We start from the raw sequence: 23,376 nt of genomic DNA, 5'->3' as shown, positions 1-23,376 counted from the left end.
TATATATTTGTATGCCTCTTTTATGAGTGTCTATTGTTGTCGTTGTTATCCACTGTTGTCATCATTCTTTGTTGAAATCAGGTCTCTCTTGTAAATGAGTCCACAAGGCTCAATGGGATTAACCTGTCTAAATAAAGGTTGAATGAATGAATTTAAAAAAAAAATGTAATTGTAATTTTTCAAGGTGGTTTTATTCAGTTCTCCACGTTTTCTGAAGGTGTGTCAAAGTTGTTGCTGTTTTGCTTTTGGCAACTTTTTCTCTTATTTTCATGTCAGATCATTTTCAGAGGACCGTTTTGTTGTTTTTAAAGCACTCAGACCTGTTTTATGTCTTATTTTTTTTCATGTCCATGTCCTGTAAAGGTTCTCTTTATTTGCTTTTAGGACTTTTGTGAAAATCTGATGATGTCTTAAGTCATATTTATGCAGAAATATAGACAAATTTAAAGGATTCACAAACATTCAAGCACCAGTGTATATTACAGTCAGTAATCTGTCACATTTCTTGATTATATCTTCATTGAGAGTTTACTGTCTATATATATTTTTCCCTTCACTGTAAGTTTCCTAACAAACCTGCTGTTTGTTGCAGAGAGCAAGCCTATCACGTTGTTCCATATCACGAAGCCTCCGTCGAGGTTTACTCCTCCCAAAACGTCACTGACGTGATTCCTGTGATGGCTGGACTGGTTGCCGTCGGTGTCTTCATCTTCTGGTTCTTATTGTGGCTCGTTGTGATTTTGAGCTCATTTATAGGTAAGTAGCTGGCACAGATTGTGTTTTCATGAATCTGATGGTGGTTAAGTTGTTAGAATACCAGAAATGTTTTGATTACACTGCAAGGAAAGTTTTCAGACTTGTTAGGGTTTTATTATAGGATCACTCATTAAGAGCTGAAGCTGCTTAAAGTAGTTTTAGTCAAGTGAGTAAAGGGTTAAACAATTGTCTAAATAGGACTTTTAAGTCTTTGTAATAAAAGGAAACATTCAAGCCAGTTAAAGTCAGCATGAAGTGAGTTGTGAATTATTTTCCAAGTTAGGTCATGAACAAAAAAAGATTTAAAAGCTTGAAAGTTCTGAAAACTTTCAGCATTGTCCAAGCATACAGTCAGTTTTACACTATGTTGAATCTCAGCTGCATATTTGTTACTTTGGTTCGTCATTAAATGGTTATTTCATTAAAAAAAATTATGTACAATAGCAACAACGTAAATGCTTAATTTCCATGTTAACTTTTTCTGTTTTAGATGATCGTTCTTTGTCGTGGAAACCTAAATTTAGGAACGCAAAGGACTCACTCATCCCGCTATGCCTACAAAGCACGGAGGAGGTGAGCAAGGACGGAGCTGACAGACTCAGATGTGCTGATGACCAGATTCAAAAAACATAGAATAAAATAAAAAAAACTCTTTACACACTGATGTTTCCCTAATAATCAATACTGTGCACTTCTGAATGACACTGAAAAAGCAGTTAACAGGAGAAAGACAAAAAGAGAATATAATAATAATACTTTATTATATAAAAAACAGCAAGATATACAGTAATATGTTAATTTTGATCAATTTTGTGCAGATAGGGATGTCTTTTTTAAATCTGTGGTATCAAAGGTTTATTTTCATAGAGAAAATGATTGACACACAAAGATTAAAACTTTAAGCAGAAATGAGTCAAGCCTTTAAATAATGTTTCTCTCAGGGGTTACAATACATAACGTTGGCAATAAAAAGAAGCCAAATTAGTGATGTCTATTTTTATGTTATTTGTTTAAACTCTACTTTTATCCATAATGCAACATGACTGTGGTTCTGGTTCAGATGAGTTGTCGGTACTGGATCATGTGGGTTTATCTTTGCTTACTTCTAGTTTTCAGCTCAGACCAACCCAGACTCAGATGATTTTTAGATTTCGTTTGTAATCGTACATCGTTTCCCATTTATAGTTTTATCATATTTTTTTGCATGTTGTTCTGTATGTTCTTTTTTGTACTTGACCCATTTTTTAAAGAACTGTGAATAAAGTTTTATTGAATCCTCAATTTATTTCTCGCAGTCTGGTTGCATACATTTTTTATAGACTCCATGAAGTCACACGCCCAACAGCTTGTAAGAAATTCATCAAGTCAAAAACTGGCTTTATAACCTTACAGTTTTCATTATTGCTGTCTCACAATTTTAAACAAATTACCATATTTTTTGGACTATAAGGCACACTTAAAATTTGATCAAAAATCAACAGTGAGCCTTGTAATCAGGTGCGCTTTATGTATTCTGGTTGTGCTGACCTCGAAATGATTTTAAGTGGTACAACTGAACAATGTTGAGTTATTATAAATTAATTGAATAAAGTTTGACTTATCTGTTTTGTTTTGCTTATGTATGAAAACAGACCCGTTCATTGATATTGCTCCTTATAATCTGAAAAATATGGTACTGGAACAAGTTGGAAAAAAGATCTCAAATTAAGTTTATGTTTAAAAAAAAAAAAAAAAACTGGTTTATGAAAAACCAAGAAGTTAGATCCTCTTCTCTTTATTAAAACCTTCCCTCAGTCAGATCCTGACAGGCCCTTATGTGACACTCACCCTTTCTTCTGAGTTTACTCTTGTTTACCTGCTAATGCAAACTCACACGATGCAATGCATCCTTCCTGCATTCTAACTAAATAAATAAGTAAATCTGAACTAGCCTCCTTTATGTCACCATTTTAGTCTTTTTCACCTCATTCAACATGTTTTATGAACCGATTACTAATTTACAATTATACCACAAAAATATTTATGTGTACAATCAGGACAATATGCTTGTTTAAAAAATGTTTTTTTAATCATTTTAACGGAGAAACTTGACTTTGCACAACATTATAGTGTATTTATTACACATTACTACTAAGTTAAGTACACTTTTACAATGTATACATTATATATTAAAATGAAAGCTTCAGGCATTAATTTGCGTTATGAAAGAAAAATGATTTCTCTCTCCCAAACTAGCTAAGAGGGCAGGACACTAATGTTTCTAATCCAGAACTCAAACTGGAGTTCCATCCTTAGGTGGACAGGGGCCCGTCTTGTCCTGTTTTCCTGTCCCACTGTCAGTGAAGGCATCAGGCTGGTTTAACCCCACATCTGTTGTCTTAAAGTCAGCTCTGGCAGCATCTTCACAGTCCGGTCCAGCTGCTGATTGGTCGCTGTCAGAAGGAGGCAGCACGCTTTCACTTTGTTGCTCTGTATTCATTTCGAGGACAGGAGCGATCACCTCCTGAGCCTGAGGCGTCTCCTTCAGCGGTAGATTAAAACCCATTTTCCCTCCGCTGCCTGGACCCCCAGCTGGAGGAGGAGGAGGCGTAAGACTCTTCGCCTCCTCCTCACCACGCAGCCAGTCCATCTTCTGAAGGTGCTGCTTGACGGCGTCGTCAACCCGAGCATCGATCATCGCTTCTGTCAAGACGCCGTCCTCCGAGGAATACGCTGCAGCCTGGAAGAAAACATCAGTTTCAGCAAATTAATAACATCTTAAATTAACGCATCAGAAAATAACTGGTAAATCTGTACAGTCCAAAAATACTTTGTTGAATAAACGTAAAAAAAAAAAAACCGTGTAGAGCAAAAACCAGGACTAGTGATGTAACTCAATATATCTGTAATGGAACAGAATCTCTTGGGGCTGATTCCATATTTTTACCAGAACAGAGTCAGACTTGATTCAATTTAGAAAACTGGTTTTATTAAACCAGGTAAAGATGATTTGCTTCACTCAAGGACTAACATTTAGTTCAACCTAACAAGGAGAACCAACAGTAGTCAAGTTTATATAAACTCTAATAAATGATGTTGAACCAAGACTCAAGTTGACGCAAAAGATCTTAATTTTGAAATAAATACATATACCGGTAATTGTGTAAAAAAACAACAAAAAAAGTTCTTATAAATATTTATTTATAAGTACTTATAATTCAATAACTTTTCACATTGTAGAAAATAAACCATTTAACAAAACAACTTTTTTTTTTATCACCTACTACCATAAAAGGCAGATGTTTTTACATCATCACATACATTTGGTAATTTGCCTGTTAGCAAAATATTACATGAACCACTGGATGGATTTTAATGAAACTCAAAGTAATCAGTGTACCTCTACAACTGATTACCTTTAGGAGTCAGCCTGGTTAGGCTATAGAACTCTTGCTTGATGTGGTAGTAGCTGAGAGGTTCCTCAACACGTACTTTGAGAACCAACAGATCTTGTTTAAAACTAGCAGGCAATACAACAAGCAATATGCACTTCTTCAAGAAGTTCCAGTTTCATTTAAGTGGTGGATTTACATACAACCACAACATCTGGAGGAAGCATACCTGCCAGGCCACACCCAGCTTGGAGATCTCTCTTCCCGACATCCCTTCTGTCCTCTTAGCGATCTCCGAGCACTTTCTACCATAATCAAACTGAGCGAGCTTCATCCTCCTTCACAGAGACAAAAACACAAAGATCAGCTTCTATTTCAATTAACTTCAACATGACTGGATACAGCTACTACATCTTTAACTTCATATAGCCTGCCAGATAGAGCTCACTTCATCACCGTGCGTTACCAACGTGCTCTGCGTTAGTGGCGTGTTACAGTAAAGTAGCGTTCGGGCAGTACTTACTGTCTGCCTCCAGTGGCTGGCTCCAGCACATATTTGTCAAAGTACAATCGCACCAGTCGCTCCCTCTCTGCGAGACCCGGCAGCTTAAAATTCACTATTTCATCTATACGGTCATTAATGGCCCAGTCGAACTGCTCCGGCTGGTTACTGGCCAATACCAACATAAACCTGCAAGAAATTTAAAAAAAGCACAGACGTAAATAGATGAGATAGTTTTATAAAAACTATATGAAGTTATGTGAAGGAATCCTCACTTGTTGCTTTGTTCACCAGTGCGATACAAGAAGGCGTTCAGAGTGGCTCTGAGGTCTTCACTGATTTTTTCCTACAAAACAAACAACATTTAATGGTTACTTCTTTAACATCTATAAATCTGTGACTGAGGAATCTTCCAAAAGTTTACAAACTTGCAGACTTACAGTGGCTCTTTTGCGAAGGAATGCATCAGCTTCATCAACAAACAGCAGCAGTCTGAAACGACACATTGTCATAAATCTTTAGTAAAAATAAATAAAAACTGTTGCTCAGTTTAGTCCCTAATTATGGAGGCTAACGTCACAGATTCACACAGGTGTGTTATCAGTAGCATACCCGCGTCTGCTTGTGCTGGACCAGTCAAAAACTTTGTGCATAGCCGTAACGCCATCACGGCCCATTGGTGCAACATCCCCACCGGTCATGATGGCATAATCCATCCCAGAATGCATTGCCAGCTTCTACTCAACACAAATTGTGCGTCATTAGACAAGACGCTGGGTTTCCTTCATCTCAAAAGTTGAAGTTAGCCCTCAGGTGTACCTTAGCGAACAGCGTTTTGCCTGTTCCTGGCGGGCCGTACATGAGGATGTTCCGGTAAAGACCGTGGTTCTGCCTTGTGTTCCTTGTTGCTATGGCAATGTCACGCACACGCTCTTCCAATGAAGGCTAGCAGAGGGAAAAGTTCAACAGTTTCAAGTGGCTGAAAAAGGTTTAAACTAGCAGTTTTTCCATCATAAACAGCTCATGTTCCCTTACACTGAGAACAACTCCCTCCAGGGCATCCTGAGGTTTACTCTTCATCCTCCTGACTGTCTGCAGAGGAAGATCAAAAAAGTTAACTTAACTGTAACATAACGGATGTAAATCCAGTTTATGTCAACTACCTTAATTGGATGCTTGATGGCCTCTCCCACAGTGAATCTGGATGTTTCTCTCACTAGAGACGGTTTTCCAAGTCGGGCCTCGATGTAACGTCCGGCCACCGCCGTGGCGTTTCGAGCTGAATACACACCGACAGCTAAAAGGGTCAGACCTGCCACCTAGGGGGACAAAGTGGAAAAATTACACAAGAAAGAAAAAGATAAGTATTTAACTGGTTAAGACCTTGTCTCATCGAGCTGCAAATAGTATTCATGAGTTTCGTGAATGTCTCCAGAGTGTCTTGTTGCCTTTGCGAGGTTCTTAAGTTCCTTGCGTGAGTCAAACATTGTTTGAGTTTTGGACATGTTCATAAAATTTGAGACAATTTTTTCTCTCTCAAAAATAGTCCCAGATTCGTCGTTGCAGCTGTATTTTGACATCTGCGTAGGAGCTCTCCTCTGACCGAAAACACGCTATGCAGTAGTCCTGGTCTAAAAACCACACTCGTAATAAATAATAAACTTTAAAAATCTGGTCCATACCTGCCTATAATAGTGTACTCCAGCTGATTGACTCATAAATGTAAGGGCGGCTGCTGAGGTGAACATCAAATACAACCGTTACCATCTATGAATTTCATCCATTCATCAGGTTGTAGGTTGTAAATTTGTATTTCGAACAAAAATTTCCTATTAAAACGATGCAAGTTCATTTTTTTTTGCGAGGCCAGCGCCCCTCCTGAAAAGAAACGTACGCCCCTCTATAACATTCGTTTTCAGCATAAAAACTTTTTTCGACCTGTTCAAAGTGTAAGAAGTGTTGTGTGATGAAAAACAGCAAGTTTCCATCACATGCATTTAAAAAAAGTTGCAGCTGCCACGTACTGGAGCAGCGCAGATGGAGAAAAAAACAACTCATGACTCCTAAGAAGTCAGGACGGATGCCCTCTCTCCTACAAAGTTTAGCACTGGGTCCAGAAACATGCAGAACTGGCTGAATGTATGTTCAGGCTGATATGAAGTTTTACAAGCCGAACCATTGAAAATAAGTTGCACCTACCGTACACTTGGTTTAATGGTCAATTGGTCACAAACACTTATAGTTGGTGTGAAATGCATCGGAAAATTCATGCTTTGTCTCTAAATTGTGATTTTTTTTTCACCATTTAGTCTTGAAAAGTCTCAGCTCAGTGAGATGGGGCCATTAGCCTTTTCTAGAGAAGAATACAATAAATGGCACATTTCAACTGAGGTCATGCAGAACATTAATGACCCAAAGCTTTGAAAAGATTTTAAGAGACGCAAAGTAAATGTTTGCGTGTGAAACTTGACTTCTGGTTGGACTGAAATCTGCTTTGTGCTGGTGTAGATTCTCAGTCATCCAGGACATGGACAATCCAAAAAAAAGGTTCAAAACAAAAACAACTGGACTTCTGTAGCTGAACACGTTCCGCTGCTCATCCGAGGAGCTTTCTCAGTTCAGAGTAGAAGTCACGTTGTTTTTGCTTTTAAACTTGTTTGAAAATCTGCTTTGCAAATAACAAATTAACTGCGAGGCTTCAGCGTAAACTGGAGCCGTTTGTCTCTCTCATTATTTACCAAACTGATAGAAACAGGTCTCACCGTGGCAGTAACTTTGTCCCAGTCGGACACGAACGCCCTGAATCCTTCTCCAAACACAGCACCTGCAGTCCTGACAGCAAATACATCCTGTCAAACACGCCTCTGCAGGGTGGATGAGGTGAAACAGACACTCGCCGTGCTAAACTAAATTCAAGTCGTAATGTTTCGTTGGCGATGGCGTTTAAATCCTCTCGACACTGAAACATTTACCACCATTAGACACAGGAAGGTCAAATTTACTTGATGGATTCCAGGACGGTCTGTCGGTGTTCCGCCGCCTTCAGGCGGATTTGCTCTCGGATTATATCGGCGTTCTCCCTCTCCACGCGAGCACGAGCTTTCGCCTCGGCCTCGATGCGCATGAGCTCGTTTTTGTGCCGCAGCTCCATCTCGTGCTCTATTGTTGCTACAGAAATAAAACAAAAAAAATGAGAAACCTCAGCTCTAGAATTTTTAAAAGGATCACATCGTGTGAAGATTGGTACCTTTCCTCATGGCCTCCTGTTTGTGCACGGACTCCTCCTGCTTGCGAAGGTTTTCCTCATTCAGAATTTGCTGCAGAACGAAACAGAAAACAGTTAAATTTGTGGTTTTGTTTCTTGTCAGGAAGATTTTAGGCTAAGCTGGGAGATTTTGACCTCACCTGTTGTCTAAGTTGGTCCTCATATCGCTGTCTAGCCAGCTTATCCTGGTACTGAGCTCTCTGTGAACACACACAAAACCGTAATTAGCCTCTTTCAAAGCAGGCAAATACTAGAAAAAAAAAAAAAAATCATCTCACAGCTTGATTCTGCTTGGTCTCCTCTTGTAGCGTTTTCCTCCTCTCTTCTCCCTGGACGCGAATCTGGTCACCTTTGAGCTGCTCGACAGCTGCTTCGTACTCCTGTTGGGATTCAAATTAAAAATTAAAACTCTGACAAACATTAAAACCCTAAGAGCTGGGGACTACCGGTAAATACTGTATTTTCCAGCGTATAAGTCAGTTTTTTTGCACAGATTTGTCAGTCCTGTGACTTATCAATGAAGAGACTTATATGCGGGTTTTTATTTTTCATATTCATAACGCAATTTTTGACTGACGCTTTAAATTTTTAAGAACTGCAACAACGAGTCCTCCCGTGCGCGCTCGTTTCACTCAGCGGGTGCAGACGGAGGAACCCTGGAGAGCTAGTGGCTCCGGCCGCGATGGATGGAGGGCGCCGAAGCCACTTGTGTTTTTTTTCCTCTTCATGATGCTTTGTTTTTTTGCTGATGCGACTTATATTCAGGAAAATACGGTAGTTGCAGCTGAATTGTTCACAGTGATTTAATTACTATCATAAAACCGTTTGATCGAAGCCAAGAATCTTCAGTTTTTCAAAACATTATGTACATCAGTTTTTATTTTCTTGCACTCAGATTTTATGTCTGCAGTGCTTCATCTAGATTACTGGCCTGGGGTGCTCAGTTCTGTTGACAGGGTGGGGCACCCTCCTTGGATAATGGTAGGAAATATTGGTATGTATATAATAAAACTGCTTATTTATTAAATGTCAAGGTCGTTTGGCTTGGATCTAAAGATTATTTCAAGAGTTGTTACACTGTTTAAGAAATTATCACACTGGATGTCCTCTCAGCTGCCGGACCAATTCTGAGGACCATCGTTTTGCACCAAAATCCCTCTGCTCTGCCAGGACAAGAACTAAAAACACATCAAAAACAGCCTAAAGACAATCAGACACCATTAGACGTATCTGTGGAGTGTGAAGCTGGTTGAACACAAGATGTTAGTCACCTGTCACTGGTTTTAATGTTAGGTCTTATCGGTGTTTAACAACAAAAAGATTGACTATTGCTCCTCGTTTTTTATATGTCTCATATATTTTTATATCACCTTTATTGTAATTTATCTTAACTGGGGGCTGTGGTATCTTGGTGGTCAGTGCCGCAGTCTTGCAATCCTAAGGTTATGAGTTCAAGCCCAGGCTGGAAAGACATCCAGAGTAAATAATTGCCAAATCTTTTGTGCTGTGGCAACCTCTGAAGAGGGAGCAGCCTTAAGAAACTTACTCTATTGTAATATATTTTACTTAACAGGCAGGCACTTTGTAAGCACAACAGTAAATATAACAGTTCAACAGCTCTCAAAATTATTTTCCTAATCCTGCATATTTTAATTTCCTGTATGTTTAACATCAAGATAAACGCATAAGGAACATCTGAATTAGGATTGCAGCCAACATATCGTCGTCAGTCATTTTAAGGCCCGTTTATTAAAGAAATTAGGTAATCATGGTCTACTGTTTTATATGTAAACAAGGAAATTATGTTTGTGTTGTGACGTCACCATCATTTCATTAGGACCCCAGAAAAATGTCAGCTGGTGAAACAAGAGTATCTGCCTCTTTTATAATAAAGAACAAAACTGTTATGTTTGTGTCACTATTTATTTGTGGTTCCAGTGACACCATCCTGACTTAAGTATCCAGAATTAACACTTTGGATCGAAGTTAAATAATAATAATAATAAAAATGATGTTACTTACCATCAAGCGGATGTAAAACGACACCACAGACTTTTATTTAATTTTGATTACATGCGTTTACATGTACCTTTATTTTACTCTGGTACTCCATTTGAGAGGTTTGCTCCTGCATCCGAGACAAGTCCAGAGCTTCTTTGGCATGTCCTAAACATGAATGAAACGAGACACAACGTTAAACCTGTAGAAATGACCTGCAGTCAGGTGAGTGTGTTACAGGGTGGGATTTACCTGCAGCAGGGTGCAAGCCTGATTGACCTTTGAACCCCACGTTTTAATGAATGAACTAAGATGCAGCATGGTTATTTTCTGCCTGTAGCTTCCATTACTTTAAATATAATGAGTGTGATGCATTCTGCTGGTGTTATAAATAAATATATATGACAGTGAGGAGGACCACATGACAATCTCAGCTTGTTGCATCACTGAGGGGACAATCCATGTGAACATAACATTCGAATCCCAGCGAGCTATTAGACTACATTATAGTCATAGTTTAAAACAGAAGACGCCCTTTTGGCTCACGCTGAATCTCCTGAACACTTACGGGACTTGTCCAGCTCCTTGGCCGCCTGAGCAGCCCGCTCCAGCCCGGTGGGATCGAAGTTGCTCCATTTGTCCTTGGGTTTATCTCCGTCGCCGCTGGAGCCCCCGGCCGGCGGCGGAGGAGGCTGAGCCGGTAAACCAGGAGGCGGTTCGGGCTGCCCTTTGTTTAACCCGAACAGCCACGACATTTTCGCCGGAATGAATTAAAGCACAGTTCGGCCGGTTCTATGTGAAGCGAGGAGCACGGCGGCCACTACAGTACAGTCAATGCACCTTCTTCACGCGCGTGTCACGCCGCATAGATTTGCGCATGTGCAATGGGTTTAGTGGAACAAGAGCAACGCTGATTGGTTCAGTGTGAATACGTCCTGTTGTGATTGGTTGTTCAAACGGACACTCGCTAGAGGTCACTTCCTGAGTCTCACCCTTAGCGTACGGTGGCTGAAAAGGATTAAAAAGATTTCTTCTCGTTGCGTCAAGCTGAGAAAAAAGCAACATACCTGTGAATTTGAACAAATATAGCAATTGATTGTTTCATTCCAATATGAACATCATTATATAACTAAATTAGCTGTTGCTGTGACAAAACCGGTTCTGTTTTATATATAAGATATATGATCACATTCACAAAAAAGTATAACGATTGTGCCCTAGTTTCAGTTTTTTTGCTAGGAAAACGTAAAATTCATAAAACTAGATTAAAACATGATTAGTCGTTTTAGATAATTGTATAAAAACGGGAAATTTCTGATGGTTAGATTTGATTACACTGAAGAAATCTCCAAAAGGAACTCATGTTTACGACTTTTCTGAAACTAGGATTCAGACAGGATAAACTGAAATAATAGTTTATTTCTTCACATAATTGCTTCTGCATATTCTGCAAAAGAAAGTTTTGCAGTACATGAAAGTTTTTAATTGATCAAACTTAGCTTTGTGAAACAAGTTGATTTGTATTTTATTTTACACCTGGAATAGTTGATGTCAAATGTCATTTCCTCTCATTTGTAGCAGTCTGGTACATTTTTAAAATACTCAATAGACTGAAAATAAAGAAAATCCTATTAAGGATTTGTTACAGATTGCTTTGATTCCTTAAATAACAGATTAAGAAAATTATTCACTGGGATTGATTTTTTTCAACCAATGAGGAACACTTGAACCAACACTGGTTATGTGCTCTTGGGTTCACTTACATTTTTTATAGCATACAGAAAAAAAAAACACTCAGACCTAACAAAAGACATGAAAGGTAGTGTACCTCTAAAGTAAACAATCATATTCCCACAAAGTTTCTGAAAAATAAATTTAGAGAACAAAAGAATTTACTGCATTTCAACATGTTTATTGAGCTTAAAATTAAAAGGACAACCTCACCACAAGACAAAAAAAAAATTACACAGAAAATAAACAAACTTTCCAAAGTTGTCAAAATTCAGTTGAAACAGCATCAACTAAAAAGTTAAAATTGGGTTGGAAATGAATGCTCACATCCTTTATTGTGATACTGGAAATAATGAAGAGGGATTAGTGGAAGACCACTTAAAAATAACTACAGAAATGCTGTATGATGTCTGACAATGATAGAAAAAACTGCTGCCAACTTGATGAACATTGATAGAATAAATTCAGCTGATTTTTATTAGGTGCATTGCTCATGGATAACTATAAAAAAAATTATGCAAATAAAAAAAAAAGTGAGATTTATCAACATCAACAATCCAAGAGTGTTCCTCTTTCAACGCGAGCTGGATTCTGCAGTTGTAGGACGTCATTTAGTGCAGCGTCACAACACGTGAGAAAACACCAGGAGGCTCTTTTCCGTCACCCACTGCTGCACAGAGGCCTTCCCGTCGTCGAGCCTGCGCAATTTTTGTCAGCGACTGGAAAGTCCGAGGTTCTGTGATGGCCAATTCACTGAGGACACGACGGTTGAGCTGAACGCTGGACTGTAAGGAGTGGAAAAGAAGCAGAATGAGCCGGCAGCATTAATGCCACAGTGACTTGTGCAGAGTAGAAACACCCGACATAACGAACCTCACATAGGTTGCGAATAAAGTGAGGATACGGCATGCCATGCTCTGTTGTTGCGGCTTCAATTCGAGTAACCCACAACTGGAAAGAAAGAAAGAAAAAGACAAGACATTGGATAAATTACACTTAATATATGCATATCTTTGTGAAGTCAGAAGTCTCATTCTGCTAAAAACAGTTAAGTACTTAACACAATAAGAAAAATTACAAAACTTTAAAAAGGCTTTTTAAAAAACACTTCATTTGTAAAAAGACCCAAAATAAAAAAACAAGCACACAAGTCTGTGAGTTATGCGAATAAGCCAGAGGGCTCATAATTACAATTTTAAATGCACTTTGTTATTTTTGTGTTAAATAAAAGCAGTACTTCCTGAGCATATTAGGACTAAAAATAGCTGTAAACCTTGGTTAAAATCTAAATCTGATCTAAAAATGAAGACTCTAAATGCAGCATCTATGCACATTTTATTGTTTGTTTGTTTTCACTCCAAAAGGCTTCACGGGTACTACTTTTATACATGACAAAGTATGAAAAGCCCACAAAGATATGAGTTACGCAAAAAGTTCACAAAGTTCCAAAAAGGTATTTTAACACTGTTGAGTAGATATCTGGATCAGGTTGAGGCTCTGTTTTCATGAAACTTTATATAGATACAACTCAAAATGTGCTAGATTTGGACAAGAGGTGACCATTTGTGAGCAGCAGTGTGGTTTTATGTCGAGAAAGAGCATCACAGATGTCATCTTTTCTTAGAGGATGCAATGAGGCTACAAGGAGCAAGTGCAGGACTTCAAGTACTTGGGGTCCACTGTCCAGGAGGAACATGGGGAGTGTGGTAAAGAGGTGAAAAAAAAAAAAAAGAGTCCAGGCAGGATGGAGAAAAGTTTCAGGGATGATTTACAACAAAAGGGTGTCAGCAAAGGTCAAATGGAAACGTTTACAAGACAGTTGTGAGACCAGTTATGTTGTATGGACTGGAGACAGTGGCATTGACAAAAAGACAAGAGAAAGAACTGGAAGTGGCAGAAATGAAGATGTTGAGGTTCTCCTTAAGAGTGACAAGGATGGATAAGATTAGGAATGAGATCATCAGAGGTACAGCCCAGGTTGAAGAACTGCAAGTTAAAGAGGTCAGACTGAGATGGTTTGGACATGTCCAGAGGAGGGACAGTGTGTGGATGCAGCTGCCAGGAAAAAGACAAAGAGGAGATATATGGATGCAGTTAGAGAGGACATGGAGGATGTTGGAGTGAGGACAGAGTAAGATGGAGGTGGATGACTCGCTGTGGAGACCCCAGAAGAAGGAGAAGCTGAAGGAGGAAGACAACGCAAAGCAGGAGCATTGCTGCACTTAAAACCCTCGTGGTTCCTGTGAAGTCGGGCCTTACCGTCCTCATGTTACGTTTTTTAAGCTTCCGAGATTTAGTGGCGTAGACAAACGCCCTGGTGACAGCCCGCACAGCCAGCTTGTAGCAGCGGTTCTTCCTCCCCTTGAAGTGCTGTTCGGACAAACGGACAGGAAAATGTCAGCTAAAAGTGAGAGCTGAAGCAACTACCTGGATGGGCTGCTCACACAACGCTGCTACACATAATGTTTTTAAGCATATTGTTTAAAATTGAGACGGGTTTGGGTAACCCTCATAAATCCAAAAAATAGTCTGAGCCTCACCCGCGCATGTTTGAGAATTGCTTGTACTTTCCAGTATCTGTCGGGTCCACGGCAGCGGATCCAACAGGGCAATGTTAAAAACACCATGTTCTCGTTCTTTTAGTCTATTCCATGAGGATCTATTTCGTCAGAAAATGAAGCACTGGCTTAAAATGACCTTAGCAGGGCTCCACCTGGAATAGTAATGTCGGTTAACACGTTGTGTTGCAGAAGCGCAGCGTGGGTACGTTTGTTTTTATTTCCGGTTACGCCAGAACGTGGAAAACCGGGACGGTGTAAACGGTGGATCCTTACCCCAAACGAAAATATATTTTTAAGTAGATTCAAATTATTTAGAAAATAATCATACAAACAAATACGGTAAAGAGGATACGAAATAATAAATAAAACTGCCAACTTAATACCGATATTGATAGAATCTCGGGACAGGCAGATCAACAAAATACGCGCTTCTTTGCGAACCTATAATGCTGCCGCGTTGAATGCTGGGTAGAAGGCGGTGGAGGTCAGAGTAGAGAAATACAAGCTTTAAAAATGTCACTTGCTGGTTTCACGTCCTTGAGCCGCTGTGGTGTTTTGGCGTTCCGCTCCTCAGCGGGAGCTTTGGTAAGTTGTCCCGATAACAAACGAAACACTTCCAGTTAAAACTGTGTGTTTCTTTTTCCTGCACAAAACCCCACCAGCGACTGTTTCTGAAGGGTCCGTCTATGTTCTGGACACTAGCCTACGTGCTCTAGCGTTGTTGTTGTTTGCATTCCCCTCTTGATTGCGCCACCAGATGACGTTGGATTACTTTAAACAACATTTTTTATTGTGTAAATCAATTTATTCGTAGGTTGATGTCGTTCACACATTTTAAACCATAAGAAGCCACGTTACGAAGTAAAAAAAGTAACTGGAAACGACACTTGACTTGTAAACATTGGTTAGCTCGTTAGCTAATGCATTAACCATTAGCTATAGCTGTATGGGACACTGTTTTCTTTTCTTCTTTCTTTCTTTTTTCAGTTCAACCAGTTTGTGGTTTTACATGAACAACAGCCTGACTGTCTTTGTTGGTTTTCTCTGTTCAACCTTGTTTTAAGGCGATGCGGTTCGCCCAGACAGCAGCTGCTCCAGATGTTCAGGCCAGAATAAAGAAGTTTCAGGTGTACAGATGGGACCCAGACACACCTGGAGACAAACCCCACATGCAGACCTTTGAGATTGACCTCAACACGTAGGCGTTGCACATTATTATGATTGTTTTTTTAAAGCAATTACATTAAGTAAGTTGCACTCATTTTGACCAGTGTGTTTCCTTTTCAGACAATTTGATTTTTAATTAATGCATTTAAATAAAGTTAAACAGAAAACATTTGACATTTTTTAGGTGATGTTTACGTCTTACCGGCAAAAATTCTCAGTAGGCATTAGGCAACACTGTAAACTTTGGTTTGAATCCAGCACATTTATTATAAGTAGAATTGATACTGCTGGGTAAACATGCATAGTATTACATAACAGCTGTACAGTCTTGTTTGTATAATTTAAAAAGTACAGTATTATCTTTATGCAATTGGTTGTATGATAGTTCTACTCTATCGTCATTGCGCTGTGCAGTTGTCACCTCTTTTGAAGCTTCTTTTATAATGTTCTGGTGCATGCTCAATAATTCCGGCAAATAAATCTGATAAGGTTGAGTCAGGTCCTCTGGATGAATTCTTCTCTGTTGAAACGTTTCGTCTTTTATCCAAAATACTTCTTCAGTCTGAGGAGGTGCAACAAACTCTTATTATAAACAGCACCTTCTCACGGTAGATCAACCAGTTTGCTGGTGACATCCAAAACTGGTTGTTCCCATGCAAAAAGAGGACCATCAGCCTAACAATCCATGGTTCGTGTCCTGATGGCCTCTTGCTATTCACAGAGGGCTATTCCCATCACCCACTGGAGCACGTTAGGAGTCATCAGAACTCTGTACCACAGAGATATGTTGTGGGAGTTCCAGAGAAACTGAGATGTTTATTTTCTAAACATGATGTCCCAGTGGCTTTTAAATCCCAAAATACATTACAACAAAGACTGGTTCATCCCAAAGAGCCGGCCCCCTGGCACAAAGTGTGTAATATTGTGTTGGGAAAACAAAACAGTCACTGGCCAAAAGGATGGCCCAGCACAGAAGAGCAACATCATCAGGCCAGGACTCTATGGTCTATGGTCATTTGCAGGCCAACGGTTACTCTTTCAGAAGATGTTCACATCCTTGATGGAGAGGAACATTGGTTTGATAGAGTGAAATAAGCCATCTTTGTGAAAATAACCCATCCATAGTTAAACCGGGGTGGAGGCCTCCGTGTCCAACTGTCCCCCTCATACAATGCTGTTATTGCTAGTATGACTCAGCCCTCTGTGAATAGCAAGCGACCATCAGGGCAGTAACGATCAATTGTTAGGCCGATGGTCGATGGTCCTCCTTTTGCATGTGAACAACTAATTTTGCTGCTCCCAGCAAACTGGTTAATACTGTAGTGGACTAGGCCTACGTCGAAACTAAGTCTAAGGTCAAAACTCTTGACCTTTAGAACCTTGTGGGACAGGAACTGTCATTTCATGTATTTGAATACATAAATACAGGTTCACCCATCCTGAGACTTTCTTTCTTGAAGATTCAAGTGAAAAGAACACTCTCTTTTTATTATCATTACTATTGTTCAAATGTTGATAATCAAAGTGTCTTAGTTCAAACCATTTTAGATGTTGCAGTGAACTAATCAATTTTATTAACTGAGTAATGATTTTTATTCTCATGCAAAGTTAGAACTCATGTTAAAAGCTGTTACAGAGTTTATGCATTTTCTGATTTCTGCCTTTGAATGAGCAAGTGTGTGCGTTTACAAGGTTACAGTCAAACGAAAAACAAGTTGTTATGTTAAAACTGTCATGTTTTAGAATCCTCTCAGACGTAAGTAGAGATGTTTTGCACCTGTTTCCTGAAACACGCCAAAACAAAACCCTCTCGGTCTGTGAGAACATTTCTGATCTGTCTCATAACAATTCTCGCTGTCTCTAACCTCTTACGTCACAAAACCCACCCCGTCTGGTCGTTTCTGACCAATGAACAAATCCCAAAAAGTGAACCGGGAAAGAGTCTTTAAAATGTCAGTACTTCCTGGTCTACACGGAGTTGGAGAGTTGTCAGACTTCTAGAGTTTTTGGAGAGTTCGAGAGTGCTGGAGAGTTTTCTGCTGGTTCTGTTCGAGTTCTGTCGGAGACGGGATGATCTTGACATGACAAAAAGCTCTTCCGAGTTCCATGGGATTATAACTTTCACTAGCCACTACTTCTGACGAGCTACAGCCACCATCAGGAGACGCTGGACAGGTAGCGTTAACGGAATTCCATATCTGCTGATGAATCTTCAGAAAGGTAATGGATCAAGTTTCCTACCAAGCGTACCGAAGGAGAGCTGGGCTTCTGATGGAGAGTGTCGGTTCTGGTGAACATTCCTTCCCTCCCATTCAATCTTACTCCCTTTAACTTCTTTCATCTTTAACTTTCTATCAAGTAGAAATTCTCCCAGATATTTAGAAATGTCTGTGTAAAGTGCTTATTCACATCCGTGTGGGTAAAAGATCATAGTTGTACAGTTTATAAATGTCTGTGGTGCAGCAACGGAAAAATCATGGCCGTATGATTTTTCCTGATTGATTGCTTATATTGTTATTTTCATAATTTGCCAAATTAATGTAAATGTTTGATGTTAAATTTGATTCTGTAAATAAATGACCGCATTCATTTTGATGGGTCAAATATAAATGACGTCTCACTTTGCATTTCCTTAAATTCAATGCACGTTTTATTCAGTCCAGAAAAATGAGGAACCCGCGTTAAATGATGAATATATCCCAGCATCTGTTCATCTACAATCCACTATGAGTAGGTGATGCTTATAAGACTATTCTAAAAAAGTTAAATCAGGTCCTCTGGACATTCAAAAAATAAAAATTGTAGAAACGTTTCGTCGAAAGACTTCCTCAGTCTGAGGTGCTGTATTCAGCTCAGTCTTCTAAATAGCACCTTCTCACAGTCTTTATAAGACTGAGCTGAATACAGCACCTCGGACTGAGGAAGTCTTTCGACGAAATGTTTCTACAAATTTTTTTTTGTTTTTTTGTTGTCGTTTTTTAATGTCCAGAGGACCAGATGTAACTTTTTTAGATTTTTCTACCTGGATTATTGAGCATGCATCAGGATATAAGACTATTGCAACTCCTCAGACTGAAGGAGACTTTTGGATAAAAGATGAAACATTTCAACAAAGAATCTGTCCAGAGGATCTGACTCACCTTGTTAGACTTCTTTTAGAATATTTTCTAGTTGCATTCTCATTTTATTTATTTTTAATTATTTAAGAATTTAATATTAAATCTTCATTTACTTGAGCTGCAAACCAAACTGTGTTGCAATGTAAAATTATGTGGACTGACAGTTTTCTCTTCTATCAGTAAAATGTCAGTATCGAACCTTGACGAGGTGAAGATGAATGCAGTGTTGTCTTTAAAAAGACATACTGTGTTTTGAAACACACATTTCAAACTTGATCACATACAATATGACGACAGAATTGCTAAACAATTTTTTATTGCCATGCCATTTTTATTGGTTTTACTGATGAACAGAGTTCAGTCCTCAGTTGGATTCAACACAATGAACTCTTACAATTTGGTGACTTTAATCAGCTCTGATAAACACTCAGCCTGCATCTGTCAGCATGACGCTGCAAAAATATATTTCTGTTTAATTATTAAATAAATCATCAGACATTTTCTGTTAATGGTCATTTTCTTGATCTAACGGTAGTTGTGGCCCAATGGTTCTCGACGCCCTCATCAAGATTAAAAATGAGATGGACGCCACTCTGACCTTCCGCCGCTCCTGCAGAGAAGGTCGGTATCGTATAAGGGCAATAAATAAATAAATTATGAAAGTTCAAGTCATGTCTTCTGTTGTCACAAAATTATGTTTTTTATCTTCGGATTGTTGCAGAAGTTAGACTAAATGTTGTTACTTTGCGTTAACCAGGTATTTGTGGATCCTGTGCAATGAATATAAATGGAACAAACACGCTTGCGTGTCTCAACAAGATTGACATCAACATTAACAAGCCCACGAAGATTTACCCTCTGCCACACATGTATGTTGTCAAGGACCTGGTGCCTGTGAGTAAAAAGTCCCAAATTATGAGTCACCCTGAGAAGCTTCATTCATGATCAGCTTTTAGGAATTGTGACTTATTTTCTCCACGTGGTCAAAACCACGTAAGTTTTAAGTTGTTTATTTATTATCAGATTAATAAGTTCCACCTGGGCTTTCTCTGAGTTCTCTGGTTTCCTCCCACACACCAAAAACTTGCGCGTTAGACTGATTGGTAACTAAATTGTCCCTAGGTGTGAGTGAGAGAGGGAATGGTTGTTTGTCTCGTTTGTCTCAATGTGTCCCTGTGATGGACTGGAGATCTGTCCAGGGTGTCCCCCACCTCTCGCGCGGCGATGGCTGAATGGGCACCAGTGACCGACATTTCTAGTCCAGTCAGATTTATTTATATAGCACATTTAAAACAGAAACTGTTTCCAAAGCGCTTAACAAAAAGATCACAGTGTCAAATAAAAAGTAACAAGATATAATTCCAGCATATGGAATAAAAATATAAAAACATAATTGGAAACAATGAAATACTAAATCAGATCATCTTGTGTCAAATGTCGCAGAATAATAAAAAAACAAGCATAAACACAGTCAGAAAGAATGAAATACTACATCAGATCAGATGACCGTGTGTTAGGTTTTATTCTGACATTTGTAGTCGGACTTGATGATATTCATTGTGTTGCGTTTACAGGACTTGAGTAACTTCTACGCTCAGTATAAGTCCATTGAACCATACCTGAAGAAGAGGGACGAGTCAAAGGAAGGCAAGGAGCAGTACCTGCAGTCTGTGGAGGACAGACAGAAGCTGGTACGACACCACCAGGCAGAAGTACTGGAGTTTGAAGACGAACACCATAAACATTCTGTGTTTTGTTCCTCGTGCAGGACGGCCTGTATGAGTGTATTCTGTGCGCCTGTTGCAGTACCAGCTGTCCAAGCTACTGGTGGAACGGAGACAAATATCTTGGGCCGGCTGTGCTCATGCAGGTACGTATAAACATTTCCAACTCTTCTTTTTTTTTTTAGTTCAGAACAGCTTCTTGTGCTTGAGTAACGCGTGTCGTCGTATTTCAGGCGTATCGTTGGATGATCGACTCGAGGGACGAGTTCACGGAGGAACGTCTGTCCAAGCTGCAGGATCCTTTCTCTGTCTATCGCTGCCACACCATCATGAACTGCACCAGGACCTGCCCAAAGGTGACGTGTTCATACACAGCCGCAGCTGTTTTATTTGTGTTTTTCTGATGTGATTGAAGGAAAATGTGCATAAACACATATAGGCTGAAGTTTAACATGCACAGATTGTTTGCATGGATAGTTTTATGCTTATTGAAGGTTGAGGAGCAGCAACAAATGGCATAATTGCTCTTTTACTTAAGTACTAATTTGCAACTGATGAAAAGCATATACAGTATAACGATAATACTACAATTCAGACTTTCAATCTTAATTTGAAGGTTTAATTAAGTTGACGAGCCAAACGATGAAGCTCTGGGAGAGAGTTGTGGAAGATGGACTTGGAAGAGGTGACAATTTGTGAGCAGCAGTATGGGTTCATACTAGGGGAGCAGCACAGATGCCATCTTTGCTTTGAGGATGCTGATGGAGAAGTACAGAGAGGGTCAGAAAGAACTCCATTGTGTCTTTGTGGATCTAGAAAGAGCATATGACAGGGTGCCGAGGGAGGAGGTACTGTGTTGTATGGGGAAATCTGGAGTGGAGAAGTATGTTAAACTGGTACAGGACATGTAAGACGACAATTCCAGATTATTTCCAGTATCATGTTAACAAACTCCTCCACTTGTTTACCATTTATTGCTGCTTAATAATTTCTTGCATTTTGTGATTTCTCTATAATTTGCCATTAAATCTTGTGTGTGTTTGTTCAACTTAAAATAATAATTTCAGAACATTTTTTTGTTTAAAATGTAGTTTTATTTTATTTTTATTAACAAAAGGAACGCTCTTACTAAGAAAACGGCTGTAATTTCACTTTTTTTTTTTTACATTTAAACATAAATGTCTTTAAAACTATCATTTATAAAGCATACTTTACATCCATGTTTATAATACAGCTGTATATTGAATTTGTTTTTGTAGGCAGGTGAAATTAGTAAAATGTGATGAATGTTAAAGTATTTCCAGATTTTAATGTAGTTTTGACCTGGTTCTTTTGGATTTACAGCTGCATGTTAGAAATAATAAAATTACTGCTGTTTTCAAAACGGTGACATTTCCCTTAGTCTGAATAAAACACAGGGACACAAAGAAAAAAATAAAAACTGATGTTTGGGTGAGTCACTGTTGACACTGGTGTGGGTTTTTTCACTCATGATGGCAGCTGGTGGATTTATTTTGAACATCAGAGAACTGAAATATTATTTCACATTAATCAGGCAGTTGTAAAATCTGGACCTCTGGTTCCCGGGGAACAAAAGTAGATGGAAATAAATCCTGAGTTTCTTCAGGGTGTTAATTCAGATCAGTTTCTGATGGCAGAAGGAAAACTCAAATATCAGAACTGGGTTTTGTGCTGCTTTATGTTCTTCTTTCCACAGCCTGCCTGCCGTGCTTGATGTAATCCGTGCATGACGTTCCCCTCGGTCAACATGTCTAAATGTTTCTCTGTTCTTGTTCACAGGGGCTGAACCCGGGAAAGGCGATCGCTGAGATCAAGAAGATGATGGCCACACACAAGGAGAGGAAGACCGCAGCTGCATGAACCCTCCTCCGCTGGCTTCTTGTGAAACTCAGAAAATTAAATGATATTGATTTTAAAATGCTTCGAGGTCTGATGGGCCTGAGCGTCGGTCATCTCCAACACCGCATGTTTCTGACAGCAGTCAGCTGTTAGAAACGTGCACGTCCCCAGAAGACTTGGTGTGACACAAATGCACAGCTGCAGCATGAGCGTCGGAGAGGTTTGTGCATTTTACATAAACGAGCAGAGGTTTTCTCTGTTGTGTGGACATTTTGCTATTGAAGACTTTTTTTTTTTGTTAACAAATTTTTTAGCTTGTTGCTTTTTATCTTCCATTTCTTTCACAAACATACGGGTTAAATGTTCCTCCAGAATCAACTGCACTCGTTGTTTTAACTGAAAATAAATTAAAATGTTTTTTTGCTGTTCTCACATGTTTTGCTGTTTACCTGTCATCTACTAAAATCCACATCTGGATCAGGCTCCGTCCACCTCATTGTCCCTGTTGTGCAGAGCTCAAGTTAAAAAAAAGTTTCAAGATTTTGTTTTTTAAAATATTCTTCTGTTTTTTTTTTTACAGGATAAACTCACTGTTAAATCAAGAAATAATTGTCAATAAGTTGCTAATAAAGGATTTAAAGATCAGCTGCATTTATTCTGTAAAAACAGAGAGAGAACATGTAGAGATTTATTAGGATTATGCAACTTTCATATTACTGGCAAATATTTAAACCAAAACATTTTAAAAATTGTAAAAGATGAAGAATTTGTCACATAGTCAGAATCCAAGAAAGCTGATGAAAGACACTGGCCACATTTACTGATGGTTTTTTTTTTTTTGAGGAAACCAACCCCATTGTCTCCCAGACTGCAGGTTTACTTGTGGTTCCTAGAGTTTCCAAAAGGATGGGAGGCAGAACTTTCAGAGGTCAGGTTCTCTTGTGGAACCAACTTCCAGTTTCTGTCCATGAGGCGGACACTGTCTACTTTTAAGATGAGAATTAAGACTTTATGATAAATCCTATAGTTAGGGCTGGCTTGGGTTTCCTGAGTTACTCCTTAGTTGAGGTTGATTTATACCTCGCCAGATGTGCTGAAATTTGCTCTCATTGACATGTTTTCATGATGAAAATTGCATATTTTTATCCTTGCACCGCCCCAAAGACTGGAAAAACCTTCGTCTCATATGAGCATGCCCACATCCGCTTTGTCAACCACGTTGTTGCTGTCAGGAGGGTTTAACAAAAGTTCGCACTACAGTTTCTCTTTACACAAAACATGCAAAAAAGAACGTCTCGCAACTATGTCAGCAAGAACAGAGG

General features: G+C 39.1%; 3 protein-coding genes and 1 long non-coding RNA gene across 4 annotated transcripts in view; 2 read left to right on the top strand and 2 right to left on the bottom strand.

Annotated features, from left to right (window-relative positions):
• LOC119412497 overlaps positions 1-721 on the top strand; it is a 1,881-nt gene extending 1,160 nt beyond the window's left edge. The window contains exon 3 of the long non-coding RNA XR_005186933.1: positions 593-721. This is a non-coding gene — a long non-coding RNA (uncharacterized LOC119412497). The remainder of the gene's footprint in view (positions 1-592) is intronic.
• A 2,129-nt stretch (positions 722-2,850) lies between these two features.
• On the bottom strand, positions 2,851-10,769 carry atad3 (ATPase family AAA domain containing 3). The gene is made up of 16 exons (XM_037679511.1): positions 10,461-10,769; positions 9,984-10,060; positions 8,173-8,274; positions 8,035-8,094; positions 7,877-7,946; positions 7,632-7,797; positions 7,392-7,461; positions 5,793-5,948; positions 5,665-5,721; positions 5,449-5,574; positions 5,242-5,366; positions 5,070-5,121; positions 4,905-4,975; positions 4,651-4,818; positions 4,357-4,465; positions 2,851-3,475 (listed from the first exon to the last, which is right to left on the bottom strand). Exons 1-16 carry the CDS (start codon positions 10,645-10,647, stop codon positions 3,029-3,031), a joined length of 2,043 nt encoding a protein of 680 aa, XP_037535439.1. The 5' UTR covers positions 10,648-10,769; the 3' UTR covers positions 2,851-3,028.
• Positions 10,770-11,646: 877 nt separating this feature from the next.
• mrpl20 (mitochondrial ribosomal protein L20) lies at positions 11,647-14,376 on the bottom strand. The gene is made up of 4 exons (XM_037679509.1): positions 14,164-14,376; positions 13,883-13,993; positions 12,497-12,574; positions 11,647-12,408 (listed from the first exon to the last, which is right to left on the bottom strand). The coding sequence occupies exons 1-4, from the start codon at positions 14,248-14,250 to the stop codon at positions 12,235-12,237; spliced, it is 450 nt and encodes a 149-aa protein (XP_037535437.1). The 5' UTR covers positions 14,251-14,376; the 3' UTR covers positions 11,647-12,234.
• A 280-nt stretch (positions 14,377-14,656) lies between these two features.
• On the top strand, positions 14,657-22,687 carry sdhb (succinate dehydrogenase complex, subunit B, iron sulfur (Ip)). The gene is made up of 8 exons (XM_037679508.1): positions 14,657-14,769; positions 15,249-15,382; positions 19,006-19,091; positions 19,228-19,364; positions 20,045-20,161; positions 20,239-20,340; positions 20,428-20,550; positions 21,995-22,687. Exons 1-8 carry the CDS (start codon positions 14,698-14,700, stop codon positions 22,073-22,075), a joined length of 852 nt encoding a protein of 283 aa, XP_037535436.1. The 5' UTR covers positions 14,657-14,697; the 3' UTR covers positions 22,076-22,687.
• Positions 22,688-23,376: the final 689 nt, after the last annotated feature.

Source organism: Nematolebias whitei, chromosome 7, assembly GCF_014905685.2.
Source record: "Nematolebias whitei isolate Nwh7 chromosome 7, NemWhi1, whole genome shotgun sequence".
Classification (NCBI taxonomy): Eukaryota; Metazoa; Chordata; class Actinopteri; order Cyprinodontiformes; family Rivulidae; genus Nematolebias; species Nematolebias whitei.
This window is presented reverse-complemented; position numbering and strand designations above follow the sequence as displayed.